Consider the following 16,262-nt stretch of genomic DNA (forward strand, 5'->3'; position numbering starts at 1 on the left):
ACTCTATTTTCATATTATTATTTTCCTTTTATTTCTCACTTCATTCTCTAACACACCATTGATTATATTTATAATCTTCTTATTGCCTTTAAAACTTGATTAACTCACTAATATTCATAATACAAATCTTTTTGGTTTCTGGTTTACTTTTGTTTGATTTTCGTTTGTCTTAACTTTTTTTTTCTTAGTTCTAGTTGTTAACTCTCTTTATTAATTTTAACAATGATAATGTATATATCATGATAATGTCATCACATGACATATTAGCAAAATTATCCACTCAAGATTGACCTTCATAAAAAAATGTCATATTAACGTATAATGACATCATATACTGAAATAAAAAGTATTTTTGTAAAGACTAAAAAAAAATTAGGAAAAATATTGCAGAAAAACTAAGTGTATCGTTAAATAAAAATTGTCATAATAATATGTAGGGTAACTTTCATTCTATTGATTAGACTTTGAGATTAAATTAAACATAAATCTAACTTTCTAGATTTATTTCTTTTTGTTACAACTTAATAGATAAATAAATACTCTGAATGATGTACCAACCTGAAAACTTGTAAATGTTCTAATCATGTAACTAATTTCCCATCATGTTATTCAATATATATGTTAATTGGTTTATTTTTTTAGAGTTTAAATATAATGTGAACTTTTCATTGGGTGAAAATGAAGTATATAGAAAGCAAAAATACCACAGACTTAATGTTTTAATGTTTTTGGCATTCAATGAGATGTTAAATTTACTTATGTGATTTATGGTTGAAGATCTTCTCCATGTTTACCAACATTTTAAAAATTAATATTTTAGATGATGTTGGATATGTTCCCATTTTAGTTCTAAAAGAGAAAGAATGTTAAGAAGTTTGGTGCACCCAAATGATTATATGGCCATTTCATGCAATATATTTACACATATGTGAAAAACTTGACCACTTTGTCATGTTTTAGAGACATTTGTATAATTAATTTTGATTATAATGAAGTACTAGAAAGCAAAAGTTATTTAATCATCATGCCTCTCTTGGCTCCATAACATATTTAAAAAGATTAATTCTAATTCCTTTTGCAAAACCTTCCTAATAATTCTCATAATTTATGTATTTAAGATATTAATCACTTTGTAATTTTCATTTCCTTAGTCAATATTGCTTTAATGACAAATACATTATCTTAATTATTAAAAAGATTTTGGCTTCATGATTGTGGATTCAATTAGTGTTTGTTTATCCGAAGTACAATGAATCTCACACTACTCTTTTGTCAAGTAGCATTTTGTTATTATTGCAAAGGACATAGTCCAAATACACACACCCATTACTATTTAGAGAAAGAAAAAAAAAGTAAAAAGGGAAGGTAAAAGGAAAATAAGAAACCAAACATGGAGAAGACCAAAGGAATAAATGGTGTGAACTTTCTTTGTATGAGGAAACAATGCCAAAGGGACAATTAGCACTTTGAAAAACCAGAGTCTCTATTTTGGGTTTCTCTTGAAGAACCCATGGGCCCAACTAAGACAATTGCTTTTTGGGACCACTCATAGCCCATATTGACACTAGCCAAAATATTTGTAAATTTTCCTTAGAAACAAAGTAGAATACTTGTTCTTTTGGTTAAAAAAAAAAGTTTAAATAAATTAGGCTATGAAAAGCTTATATGAGGATTAGAACATTACACAAGACTTAAAGAAATTCACATTTTTCATTGATAAAAGTCACGTCAGATTGAAAATTATGAGCCTGAATTTTATCGATGATTATTACTTAAGACTTAAAAAGAAAATTCACAAATATATCTATGAATTGTTCAATAATAAATCCTCATACAATAATAGAGTGAAATATGAGTTTGATTTTTATTAGTTAGACTTTTTTTTTTCTTGAAAGGTAGAATATTTATCACACCATTATAGAGCGATAATTCTTTAAAACAGTTTAGGTAGATTAGGTTGTGAGGACTTGATAGAATTACACGAGTAAAAAAGTAGGTGGTAGAATACTACTTTAGTTTGAATTTAATTTATTAATAATTAATCTCTTTTATAGTTAGTCATAAATTATGATTATAACTCACTTAAATTTTATTTTATTATATATCCACAAACACAACTTTCAATTGAGTTTATGTTTTTTATGTTGTTAACTACATTGTTTAGAGAAAAGAAATTATGTTGCTTAAAGAGTAATAGTAATCAATCAAGCACATCATATTTGAATACTTCTACACTTTGAAAAATGTTATAATAAATTTTTCAGAGTCATGTGAAAGAGTCATTCCAAGTATAATTTATTCAACAAGTTTAACAACACCAACAATTTATGAAACCTAACGAGAGTGAACAACAATCTCCGTTGTTTTGATATTTAAGAGATATAGGATTTTTACTACTAACCAATTATATTTTTATACACATACAAATGATATTTTAATTTTAATTTTGTACATGACATATGGATAGGCAGTACTAGGGATGTCAACATGACTAATAGAGTACGAATAGTACCTCTCTCGTATTTTGTCCACTGGATAAATATATTCGTCTTGTACTCGTTCTCATATTTGTGTAGGTACTCGTTAGGTGGGTACCTACATATTTTTTTTTAATATCCACATATGTACCCGTAGATATTTAAAAAATATATATTTAACAACATATTTTAACCATAAATTCAAATAAAATATAATACATAACATTCATAAATTTTAAATAAAGTTAAAATAACTAATTTAAACAATGCTTAAATGACAATTTACAAAGAAAAAAGAGATTGTATTTTAAAACTAATTAAAATAACCCATTCAAAATTAATGTGTTGATATTTTAATTATATTTTTAAAAAAAAATTAATTTAAATTATAGTATAGCAGATACATGTATCCACGGGTACAGATAATATAATCCTCGTACATGTTATCCGTGGGTATCCATTTACAATATTCATTTCATTTTTTACTTGTTGCAGATTTTATCTACGGGTACAAATTTTGTTGACATCCCTATTGGTAGAAGATGATTATAAAGATAGACATATAATCATATTTCAAGATGGTTGTAAGTTGTAAAACAAAGTTTCTAGATACAATTGTAGAGTATTTTACATATCCTTATGTTGTTGATGGTATTTAAGACACCTTGTCTTACATCTTAAAACATGTCTTTTATCTTTCAACCTATGCACTAATGGCCTCAACTATTGCAATCCTATAGTCCATGTTGATAGGAAATTTTTTTACCGAAAAAATATCATGATACCTTGTACTATAATTAGTCAAAATAGAAGCTAGAATGCATTATTTTTAGCTTTCACAATTGTTGAAAGTGAAAAAAAAAGGAAGATATGATATGATTTTTCCAAATTGTTGCAAGCATATGTCATGCCTCAACCAAATGTATGTATCATAATTGACCAAGGGAACAATATATTGTCATCATTACAATCTCCAAAAGTTAATTGGGAAGCAGGTGATCTCGTACCACTATATTGCATTAGGTCTTAACAAAAGATTCACAAATTTAGAGTTGAAAGAGACAATTAATAAACATGGATATCTATATTCCTTAACTTCCATTATACAACATTACAAAATCACAAAAATGTTTAAGTAATTTCGTTTATTACATTGCCACTGATATCAAATGAAACAACCCCTCTTTTCAAGCTAAGTTATTGGCTATGAGATTAGAATTTTGGCAAGCATTTTCTTGGATAAGTCAAATACCATTAGAAAAGTGAGCTCAAATATATGACAAAGGCAAAAGGTAGAAGCATATGATAATAAATCTAATCGAATTCATACTATTTTAAAAGGAGCATGATCATCACCCATTTAAGTTGTTATTAAGACAATATTTGAAAGAAAAATATTATAATTTGTTGAACAAGGGACCAAAACACATAAGATTTTACGGCCTTACTAAGAACAACAATTTATGATGTGTCATGTGCAAAGATATAATCAACAAAATTGTTTATTATTTACAACTAGTGACATTTGTTAACCTAGTCTACAACCTCCACAATATTTGCAAGGTTTATAGTCCAATTTGATCTAATTTAAAATAAAATTTATTAGTGTACTTATATGGACTGAATTTCATATATAACCTTACATGCCACTTAAGAAATCATGAAAACCAACTACTAATCGTATTTATAACAAAATAAATAAACCAATTTCGAATAAGCCAGAAGATATATTTTTATTTTCAGAATAAAGATTATAATAGAAAGAATTTTTAATCGAAACAATAAAATATTGTCATTTGTAACATTTTGTCCTCACTAAATTAAAATTTGATTACTTTATTTACACTTTTTTTTACGCATATTATATCACACATTCAATTTTCCTCCCATTTTAACATACATACAATAAATTAAATTAAGACATAATTATGTTTTGACTCCCTCGTAAATTTAAGAATTTCTAGTTGAGTCTCTATTAGATTTTAGTGGTATATTCGGTCCTCAAAATTTATTTTAAAACTTTTCAATTAAGTTAATTAAGTTGTTTCTCTCAGATTTTACTGTTAACTTTGTTAACTAGATATGACGTGAGAGTTAGAAATGTCAACGTGGCGGGTAGGGTACGGGTAGTGGTTCCTTTGTACCCTACGCGATGGATAAATATTTGTCTCTTACCCGTACCCATATCTGTGCCGCATAATTTTTTAATATCCACGGATATTCGCGAGTATTTAAAAAAAAATAAAACTAAATATTTAACAACATATTTTAATCGTAAATTCAAATAAAATACAATATATAACATTCATAAATTTCAAACAAAGTCCAAATAACCCATTTAAATAGTGTGAATGACATGTTACAAAGAAATGAAATTTTTATAAAACTAATTCATAAAAAAATAACTCATTCAAAATCAATATGTTAATATTTTAGTCATGTTTTATTATTTTTTAATTTAAATTAGAGTACAGTGGGTACGAGTATACATAGGTATGGATACTATGATACTCATACTCGCCCCTTTAACATACGGGTATAAAAATACCTGTACCCGTTACCTGTGAATGTCAATTTACAATATATATTTCATATCCGTTGCGGGTTTTATCTATAGATACTCGCGGGTACGGATTTTTTTACATCCCTAGTAGGAGTTAACTTACACAATCATTATGCTTAAATGTCACCACATAATACTATTACAATATACTTTAACGATGAGAATCTTCATCAAGGATTTAATATATTTAACGATATATTATTCTTAAAACAAATTAAAATTAAAATTATAAAATTAGATATTTAGACAATAATAAAATTAATAAATTAATAAATATTAAATATTAAATATAATTTTATGCTTTTAATTTCATAATTTTTAATTTTATTAATTATCTAATTTTACACTTAATATTTCTATATTCTATAATTAAACCATTATAAATTTATAAAAATATTTACTTATATAATTATGAAATTATAAAATTACAAAAATTATAAAATTATGAAATTATAAGATTAAAAAATTATAATTTTTGAAATTATAATATTATGACATTATAAAATTACGAAGTTATAAAATATAAAATTATGAATCGTAAAATTAGATAATTAAAAAATTATGAAACTAAAATTATATTTTTTATTTTATCTTTAATAATTAAATTTTTTTTTATTATATAATCTTATATTTTATAATTTTTGAATTTTTTTTTATCTTTTATTTTCATATTTTTTAATTTTATGCTTTTAATTTGTTTTAAATATAATTTTTGTTCAATATAGTAAATCTTCGAGGGAGATCTTCATTATTAAAGTCTTATAGTATTATGTGACGGAATAGTAATGTAAGTTCACTATCACATTACATAGTTAACTGTACAATCTAATCGCATAAACTCAATTAAAAATTTTTAATATGTTGAGAACTTAGTAAACCACAAAAACTTAATACGAACTCAATTGAAAGTTTCCAAATTTATTGGAGACTCAAAACATAATTAAATTAATTGAAATATTTATTTCCAAATTTAAATCAATCATACAAATTATAAAATAACAAACTAATATAATAAATAAAAAATGAAATTCACATTTGTACGATGTCAAAGTTGTATAGATAGTACATAATTTCTATAGTATAAAAGCAAGTGAAGTCATTGTCTTTCTATATTATTTTAGTTTTAATCACATAAAGTTGTGTCCTTTATATATTATTTCAACTATTGCTCCTAACTAAACTAAAATTGCGTAATTCTTGCATGATTTCATTGTAAATGAAAAAAAAAAAAAAAAAAGCAGAATTAGACTAAACAAGTTGTTGTTTGTGACTAATATAAAAGTTATGATAGTTAAATACAACTTCACGTAGAGTCAGATGCCAACAAGCAGGAAAACACATATTTAAGTAACACAATTTCCTTAAAATAAAATCATATCAAACAATAATCATTTAACTACGTAAATAGTTTTTATAAAATTGGATAAAAAAAATTATGGTTTGTTAAATTTCTTGTTTAGATAACACAATTTCATTATTATATAATGGAATCTTATCCAACAACCACCATTTAACCGTGTAGGAAATTTTGATAAAATTGGATAAAAATAAAGTTACTTTGTTTAATTTCCCTTCTTTCTACCTACTTCAGATTTTTATTTATTCACATCAAATTATAAAAAGAAATACCTATATATACTTTACAAGTAACAAGTTTCATCCATTGAAAAAGTCACGGTAGCCATTAGTCAACATGGGTAAGCGTACAACTTTTACGCAATTAAATAAAATTTTAAAGTTTAGTCTTTCAATTATTTGTTCAATGTATTTTATTCAAAAGCTATTCCTTTATTAAAAACCAAATTCAGATTATAAGTGTTTTATTTGGACGTATAAATTCAGATTATCAAAAAATATTTACTATTGAGCCAATGAGTACTTCTTATAATTATATCTCATGAGTTGAAACTTACAAGTATATATTTTGAAGAATAAATTTTATATTAGAATTACTTTTGCATTTTAAATTTAATTTTAAAAATTTATCAACAACTGAAAAGCTTATATTTAATTTCTTAAAATATACTTGTGGCGCCTGCATTATTTCAACTTTTATCTTTGTTATTTGTTATTATACTTCTAGAAGGTTACTTTTTAGTTTTTATAATAATTTGGCAGATGTTTTTAGTTGGTTAAATATATTTTAATGTTTTAATTTTATGTGAAAATTAGTCTATTTTTAAAATTTTGGTTTAATTTAATTTTTAATTTTTAAAATATGTGAATTTAATTTTTTTAATAAAATTTTATTAAATTTATTTTAAGTTTTTAGTGTATTTTATGATAATATTTAAATAGTTATTTATACAGCTAGACACATCTTATTTTGATGTTAGTAGAAAAATATGATATTAAATTTGAAACTTTATATAAATTTAATAAAATTAGGTTAAAAATACGATTTTTAAGTTGGAAACTAAATTAAACTAAAGTATAGAAGAATAACTAATTTTAATCTCTACTTAAGATAAAAATATATAATTTTACCCATTTTCAAAAAATATTACTTTTTATTAAAATTTAAACGAAATGAAAACGATGAACATAAAAGGTTAAATCTTTAAATTAAAGATAAAAGCTATGTATAGTTAAAAAAAAAGAAAACTTACTTTAAACCTTAAAATTTTGCTCTATTCCACGTGGAGGGCTAGCTATTGAAAACACCTGATATAGGATTATAAGAGAAGAAACCAAATCAAATCTATGGGAAGGTTGGTAAAATATGGAAATTTTGCAGAAGGGGTGTAAAACGTAGAGTTAAATAACAGTTTTAGTAGTTATCAAAGAACAACAACAAATAATAATACGTAGATTGTTTAAGAATGTTGTTTTGATTCTTCCAATGTAAATGAAAATACATTATTAGAAAGTAAGTTTATTTTGATAATTTTTACTCAAAAGGATAAAGTTTTGATTATCAATGCAGATATCTCTTATATACATAAAGAAAATTATCAAAAAATCAAACATGGTGGACTTGTCCTTTTCAGACCTGTCTGTCAACGCCACTATTTTCCATCCTCATCAGCATATAGCACAGTCACTCATCTTTCTCTTCTTTTTTGCCTTCTTTTTCTTCCTCTCTTTTCATCAGCTCAAGGAAAACAGCTATGACCACCAGAGAAATCCTTAACAAGATGAAGGTACAAGTCATTCCCTTTTGATATTGCATAGAAAATTAGTGGTGGCTGTTCTTGGATCACATTTTTCTTGCTTTTATATTCATCAATTGATAAATGATGTAGATCTTCATTTGTGGGTATTACTCTTCATCATTCGATTCTGTGGATTGCTTTTTGTTGCTTATAAGTTAATAAACTCAACTTGTTTTATTTGTATGCTTTTTGTGGTTGTTGTTGAACCGATTCATGGAGTGTGCCTGGTCTTCCATCATTGACTTTGACTTGTAAGAGAGTGTTTGCAATCACTTTTCTGCAATCTAATGTTATTATCTTTCAGCTATCTCCGATCTGTAGAAAAACATATCACTGAAACTCATATGCATCTTTGTTTCCGGTGTGAGATAAATATACCGGATCATGTCAAATACTTCAATTGATTTTAATGCGTATGAGTATGTAAATTGTGATGAGTGAGGGTATGTTCCAGAACCAACCTGCTTATCATGTTTGCTCGTTTCTGTCATACCCTAGGCTTTACTTTGAAATGACAAAGTTACAAAATAAAGATTTTAAGAGTGCTTTCTTCCAAAACCTGGTTCTTTGTCCATTAAGAGCCATCTGGGATTTGCCTTAATGAACTTTGCAAAAGCTATGGTAAAAGAAGTTGAGGGCTTTCTAATTTCCTTCCAGGGAAATGCAAAATCATAATATATCACTTTGAATGAGCTAGGTTAAGTTTTAACAATAGGGTTTGTGGGGGGTTTGGCTTTGACCTATCTATGTGAGCTAGATCATTGTTTGACAGCTCTAATACAAAGTGTAACAAACGATCTTGTTATATAGTGTAAATTTGGGAGAGTGGTTGTGTGATTCATGTAACCTATCTCAGTGTTGAGATAAAGTTTTCTTGTTGTAACGGAGAGGGTTGGGAGAGCACCACTGGTTTCTCTGGTCATAATATATTCTTTACATGGGCATCTTCTTAATGACCATAGGACCATATATGGCAAGGTCAATCACCCACTTGATTAACTACTTCACATATAGATAACCAAAGCATGAATCTATAGTCATTTTTTGACATGAGCATGTTGCTTGCAGGTAAAAGTTGGTTTGGGTTCATCAGACACTGATTCAGGGAAAGGCAAGAGCAAGATGTCGAAGAACATAACTCATGGCTTTCACTTGGTAAAAGGAAAATCATATCATGACATGGAGGATTATGTTGTTGCTCAATTTAAGCAAGTAGATAGCAATGAATTAGGTTTGTTTGCAATATTTGATGGACATGCCGGTCACAATGTACCTAATTACCTGCAGTCTCATTTGTTTGACAATATCTTAAAAGAGGTAATGCATGTTGTTAGCTATTGCTGATTACTTAACTGTAAAGGAGATTAATTTCAGGGATATCCTCAAAATTGAAAATTAACTATAGTTAAAGGAATATGATTACTATTTTTAATAGAAGTTCAATCATTTTTTGTCTTGTGTAGCCTGACTTCTGGAAAGAACCTGCAGATGCTGTCAAGAGAGCTTACAGTAAAACTGATTCTAATATTTTAGAGATGTCGGGTGAATTAGGTAGAGGAGGTTCAACTGCAGTTACAGCCATATTAGTCAATTGTCAGAAGTTAATAGTAGCCAACATTGGGGATTCCAGGGCTGTCTTATGCAAGAAGGGTGTGGCCAAACAATTATCAGTGGATCATGAACCAAACACGGAGCACGAAGATATAAAGAATAGAGGTGGTTTTGTATCAAACTTTCCAGGTATGACATAATTTAAAATGCATTATAACTTAGCATCAATCTTACTAAATGCTCCGCTAGGTTGGTCAGTTGTGAGATTTGTAGCATAGAACTAAGCTAATGATTCTCGCTGTTTTTCTGATCTAGTTGAGTTGCTTGCTTTAAAAAGTTCACTTAGAGCGGCATAGACTTTGTTCCAGTGCTAAGTATGCAACTTTTGTCATTACTTCAGGGGATGTTCCACGGGTTGATGGACGGCTGGCTGTGTCAAGGGCTTTTGGTGACAAAAGCCTGAAGAAACATTTGAGTTCAGAGCCATTTGTGACAGTGGAGAATATAAATGATGATGCAGAGTTCATTATATTAGCCAGTGATGGATTATGGAAGGTCAGTTTTTATAAATGAAGCATGATGCAAACACCTTATAACCGTCTAGCTATCTATCTATCTATCAATGTATATATTTGATAGGTTTAATTACTTATTTGATTCTTGTGTGTGCATAATCTTAAACGATTTAGAAAATACTTGTTTTTAGTCCATGCACACATACCTTTTAACTCTGTTTAGTATGTTTTTAATCGGTTTTAGTCCTTATAGTTTTGGACAGCAGGGATTAAAGAGTGTATGTGTAGGATAGGGACTAAAGAGTAGTTTCTAAGTAGTCATGTTTGGTGCTTGTGGAGTTTTATCTAATGTTCAAATCTGTTTATTCAAATTATTCCAGGTCATGTCAAATCAAGAAGCAGTTAATTGTATCAGAAATATAAAGGATGCTCGGTCTTCAGCAAAGCGCCTTACCGAAGAAGCAGTTAACAAGAAAAGCACTGATGATATCTCGTGCATTGTTGTCAAATTTCAGTGATCACAACACTCACATGACATACTTTGATCCAGAAACTTGCAAGTGTAACATATACTGCGGTGTAATGAATAAAATGATAAATTATGTTGAGTCCTTCATGCAAATTAACAATGTGGGCAAGATGTAGATTCTGTGATTATATGGACCAAACTTTAATCTGCGAGTTTGCAAGGAGCTTTGGCTTTGTCAGTGATCTTGGAACCATACTTTTAGATCACTGCCTAGGCCTGTAAGATTTTAGATCAAGTTATTTGCTTGTATTACTCCTATCACTGTTGTCATAATTTGTTGTTATTTTTCAGAAGGAACATGGGAATGACCTTCAACAATATCTTTTCATAAATAGGATGGAGGGTGATGGCTTTGCAGTGTCATAAGCATATCAATAATTGACAGGGGCAGACAAGAACATGTTTGTTACCATTTTGAGTTATCTTACAGTTTTATTTACTGGAGATGCAAATAAATCCTACAGATATATTGTGGAGATTTTATTTTACCATTTTATGCGTTTTGAGTCTGTTGAATCTATAGAAATAATTGAAAGAGATACCTGAATTTACTCAATAAGCAATAGATTTTATTCTAATAATGGGGAAATACATCATTCCAAGGGTGGTATCAAGGCACACAGAAAATAAGAAACTTGGTAAGTAAATAATAAAATACAGAGCTTCAGCACTATGACGTAGTTTACATATGACACCACCTTTAAGTGTTGGGGGTTTTTAATTCTGGTTTTAGATTCTTATTCTCGTAACATAAAAAGTGGACTTTATTATATGCCTTGGCATATTGTAAAGATCCATTGACAGAAGAGAGGGAGCATGCTGATGAACACATTGAATTCATCTGAAGTGGAAGGACCTGTAACCAGAATTCCTTGCCATGTTCATCTGAATTCTTCCCCAGTCATCAGCATTTCTGCATAGGCTTTCTGTAGGGTTCTGTCCTTTGCTGCTGCTGCATCCTTCACTGCAAGTCTCAGCATTGCTCTTCCGGCGCCGTTCATTGTGTCTGGCCAAGCGTCTCCGGCAGCTTCTTTTAGCTTCGTCAAACTCTGCCAGCTCATGGAACCTGCACAAACTCATCACAGGTTTCTAACAAGGCAAATGCACAGAAGCAATCCCTTGAAATAGTTGACACTTGTTCTTTATATGAAAGATATGTTAAAAGATCTAAGCACTGAAGTTGATTTTTTAATGTATGTTTCTGATGTATGCATCAGAAAATGTTTCTTGAGTAACACAACAACAAATTCTTTAGTCACTGATTAAGATTCAAGGCATGCCTCTAATTCTAATAAGTCTGTTCATAGTTTGAATTTAAAGGACTACTTCAAAAGTAGTACAATGCTTAGTTTCAAAGTTTTCATGGATAAAGCATGATCCATCCACTCTACTATATATAATGAAGATGCTAAAGGCAATACAGTTTTACATTAAGAGAAAATGGTTTAGTTTAGATGAGGGATTTAACACCTGCTACATTGCTGGCAAAACCTCTGCCTCATTCCTGCAACCATCACAAAAGGTGCCTTGGAATGAAGCTCACACACCATGGTACCTCTTTGCAACAGTCAAATCAGCACCACACATCTCTGCTTGACAAGAAGGTGGAGAAACTCCACCCCCAGTGGACCCTCTTCTCCCACCACCACCTGCACCACCCTTCTTCCTCTCATCTTCTGCAAGACAGCCCTCACCGCCAGCCACACTTTCATCCTCCTCCTCTTCCTCATCCTCAACTTCAACTGGACTTTCTCTCCTCACCTTCTCAATTGACACTTGCCTCCTGTCTCTACTCTTGATCTCCATTATGAGTTCTTCTGACAAGTATGAAGAAGAAGAAGAAGATGCTGGGGGCAAGAAAACGGTTAGAGCTTGTCTCTGGGAGCATTGTGAGTGAATGGAAGAGTTTATATGGAGCCAAAAAGGTAGAAAAAGAAGAGGGAAGGGTGTGGACCACAAACTTCATTTTGTTGGTTGTTTGCTTTGTTAGCATAGGGTGGGGGGGAAGTCATGCATGGGGATGTGGTTTGTTTTGTCTGTAATGATAAGCAAATAAAGCAAAGTTTAAATATCACTTGTTGTAATAAGTGGGAAGTGGGGATTGATTTTGCATGAATGATGTGTTGAAAGTGACAGTGCTGTCAATTTTGGTTCCTTTGTGGTAAATGCCTATCTAATGGTGCTCAAGGAGTTACAATTTAGCAGAGAAGGATTTTCCCTTTGTTTGTTGATGTGATTTCTGATACGCAGGTGAAGGACCCATATCACATGCACAGCCATCCCTAGCCTTCATCTACTGTATTTACAGAAAGATATATATAATTTACTAATGACTTCATGCAAAAATCTGCATGATTAAACACAGAATCAGAATGACAGTACCAGCAGGGCTAATTTGGACTTTGACACTGTAGGCTTTATATGAAGAGAATTTTTTGAGTTAGATTATTGTAAGCAAAATCAAGTACTCCATTCTAAGTGCACCACAATTCCAACTAATCCAACATAGCAAATTAAGAACTGTTCTTATGGTTCACTACCAATATGGAAGTTACTAGGAGTAACAAACTTAAACATAGGGTTTAGGTATATAGGTCTGTTTTCTCTGTTACTTGTATCACTAAAATATTTTATTGAGATGCACAGTGACAGATGTACTTGTGAACTGGATTTGAAATCAAAAGCTTGTGAAGTACTCATTGCAGTGGGAAAGGGTAGAAAGTTGAAAGAAACATATCATATTTTTCATGGAAGCCAAAGGTCTAGGGAACATCAACAAGAAAATCAACTCTGTAACTTCTCAAGAAAATATGGGTACGTTTGAATTCACCATGGATCAAATTAAGTGCAGATTCTGCTTTGAATAATTTTTAGATTTTCACATCAGAAACATATTTCACTTTGGCTTTAGTTAGAAGCAAATGAGCCCAAAGAAATAGATCTAATGATGCACATTTGTTTAAACGGTTGAAATATTTAGTGCTTGGAAATATGAAAACTGTACTTCCACAACCACTCTGGTATAAAATGATATCATAAACTCTTTTTTTGATGCATATCAAATGATGTCACAAAGTTCGGAGGATAGCATTCCACATTAGCTGGTAATCTTGACGCATGCATGTTTCAATAGTACTACTTTGGCCACAACAATCATGGTACTGACATGACCCAGCACGCTAACACCATGGTTGCACAAGAAGGCAAGGAGCCATTGTACTTGCCACTTGATGTGAGTTTTCACCATGGATGGCTTCTAGTTGTAACAGACAAAAGCAAATAGTTTCAATCTTATCAATGTTACAGAAAAAAAGGATTTTATTTTCAATTGGGAGGAAAAGAAAACAGGAGAATTCATTTCATTTGGAAGTTATAAAAACGTTAACTGATGTTTGACTATTGATGTCTTTTATTATGACAGTTTTATGGTTTTCAATCTTGTGGTCATGCCTGCTTAATTAATCTTTGATGGAGTTATTAAACTCATTAAAATTCAAAGACTTAATTAAGCACAACACAACTAATACTTAATAATTCAGAGAAACTTCATAAAAACTTCTGTAAAGGAGAGAGGAAAATAACACTTAAGCTTTTACCTTGACTTTTTCCTTGTGCTTTTATCTTGACATCTTAAAGGTAAAACAAGTTAGACTTGCAAATATGTTCTTGTACTTTTTCCTTGTGCTTTTATCTTGACATCTTAAAGGTAAAGCAAGTTAGACTTGCAAATATGTTCTTGTAATATGTTTCAGTTGGCTTTTTATATGATAAGGATTTTAGATACCCTTTATCCTGTTGTAGTGTTCTAGGTGACATCAATTGTTCCACGGTAGTGATGAAGTGGGTCAAGTCACAATTGAATTGTGACGTTTGGATTATTTAGTTCTTAAGTAGAAAAAGTTGTGTCATGACTAACGGCTATAGCTTTTTACCTAGTGGTAAATACTTGATTCAACAATTGGTACCAAAACCCAGGTCACGAGTTCGATTTACAGTAGATAATTGTTCAGGTAAAGATTGTTGCAAGTAACATTAATTATCCCATGATGGAAGCCAAATGGACCGAGTCATAGTCGAATTATGTCATGCCTAATGGTAAGTGCTTAGGCCACATCATGATAAAAATCATGGTAAAGCTAAAAACTTAATGGATACAAAATCAATTTCTGTTGGTATAAATGATGTTTGGTCAGAAATGCAGAATCAGTTGTAACATTAGCTTGCCTTCTCTTAATTTGCCTTCTGGCCATGAGAATCGGAATATCACAGTGTACATATTTCTCCAAAAATCATGCCCATCACTCTCATGTTGAGTTGGTTTGGTCCCCTTGTTGTTCCTTTTATTTTTTGTTTTTATTAATGATGCATGAAATGAATACTAAAACCTAACTAGTCATCATGGCACTGTCATCATCTTTCTTGATTGAAACTTGAAATTAGCAATGAAAATGAGAGTACAGAAGCACAATGATATATCCCATTATGCCATAGTAATTGTGATCCCTTGTGAAATGGTCCACAAGTTTGTGTCTTTAGCAAAGTGTGAAGAAGGACAGTTGTTGAGAATTGTATACTGATAGGACAAAGAAAGAAGTTGTAGTGAGATTCTTGGTTGGTGTCTGTAAAGAAGGGATAGTGCAGAGACAGCTTGCATGGGCACTAGTGATCTGATTCAAGAAGCTTGGAATTTGTTGTTGGTCCCAAGATTTTGGTAAGCTAAATGAGAATAAAGGCATAAAATCAAAATGATCTTGTTTGAACTCACCTTTGTGTCTTCTTCAAACATACAGAAAAACAAACCATTGGCTCTTTGCATGCGATTGCTTTTCTCTTATCAACGCTTTGTCGCTTTTGCCTTTATACAACGGTATCTGATTCTGCCTCTATTTTCATGCATCATAACTCTATATTCTCTTTTCAACTAGTCAAAATTATAGTACATATGATTCTTATATTTACTAAACCTCTATAACTTAATTCACTTTAAATTTCAAGTTTTTATGCTTTCTCTTTTTATCATATAAAATAAAAACCAATTTTTTTTATTTTAATAATGCTTACTTTTTACTTTTAAATACTTTTAATTTTTGTTGTCTAAGTCTCTTTCATCATTAATATATTTATTATTTCAATATGAACAATCAAAATAACATATATTTTTTATTCATTTATAAAATAAATTAAAAATACATAGTTTATAATTCATGTGCATGTAATATTAAGGAGTTTAATTTCCTAATAAATTTGATACTTTCACTTGAGTTTTTATTAACTTTTTTTATTACTCAAAATTTTATGGTTTTTAATTCTTTTGTCATTTATTTTTCTTTTTAGTGGATATCTTATTTATTTTCACATGTTAAGAAATATGAGATTATGTGATTGATATAATGATATCATAATTAATATAAAATGATTAGTGATTTTTAAACTCAATAGAAAATTCAAATTCTGATTTTTATCGTACGAAAC

The 16,262-nt window shown here is 29.7% G+C and overlaps 1 protein-coding gene and 1 pseudogene across 2 annotated transcripts; one reads left to right on the forward strand and one right to left on the reverse strand.

The window, feature by feature from the left end:
- The first annotated feature begins 8,016 nt into the window (after window positions 1–8,016).
- Window positions 8,017–11,281, forward strand: LOC114185322 (putative protein phosphatase 2C 39). The gene is made up of 5 exons (XM_028072983.2): window positions 8,017–8,183; window positions 9,264–9,512; window positions 9,659–9,935; window positions 10,147–10,301; window positions 10,642–11,281. Exons 1-5 carry the CDS (start codon window positions 8,151–8,153, stop codon window positions 10,777–10,779), a joined length of 852 nt encoding a protein of 283 aa, XP_027928784.1. The 5' UTR covers window positions 8,017–8,150; the 3' UTR covers window positions 10,780–11,281.
- A 56-nt stretch (window positions 11,282–11,337) lies between these two features.
- Window positions 11,338–12,742, reverse strand: LOC114185323 (uncharacterized; annotated as a pseudogene). The gene is made up of 2 exons (XR_014995298.1): window positions 12,261–12,742; window positions 11,338–11,856 (listed from the first exon to the last, which is right to left on the reverse strand). The product of XR_014995298.1 is annotated as an uncharacterized LOC114185323 (transcript).
- Between the last annotated feature and the right edge of the window lie 3,520 nt (window positions 12,743–16,262).

Source organism: Vigna unguiculata, chromosome 5 (genome assembly GCF_037176805.1).
Source record: "Vigna unguiculata cultivar grain cowpea cultivar isolate G323 ecotype 2 chromosome 5, ASM3717680v1, whole genome shotgun sequence".
NCBI lineage: Eukaryota > Viridiplantae > Streptophyta > Magnoliopsida > Fabales > Fabaceae > Vigna > Vigna unguiculata.

Excerpts from the sequence above, each read along its gene's own strand:
- LOC114185322 (XM_028072983.2), top strand. The coding sequence starts at position 8,151 with ATGACCACCAGAGAAATCCTTAACAAGATGAAG. Across the intron at positions 8,184-9,263 it reads AAATCCTTAACAAGATGAAG|GTAAAAGTTGGTTTGGGTTC; the intron begins GTACAAGTCATT and ends TGTTGCTTGCAG. Across the intron at positions 10,302-10,641 it reads CCAGTGATGGATTATGGAAG|GTCATGTCAAATCAAGAAGC; the intron begins GTCAGTTTTTAT and ends AAATTATTCCAG.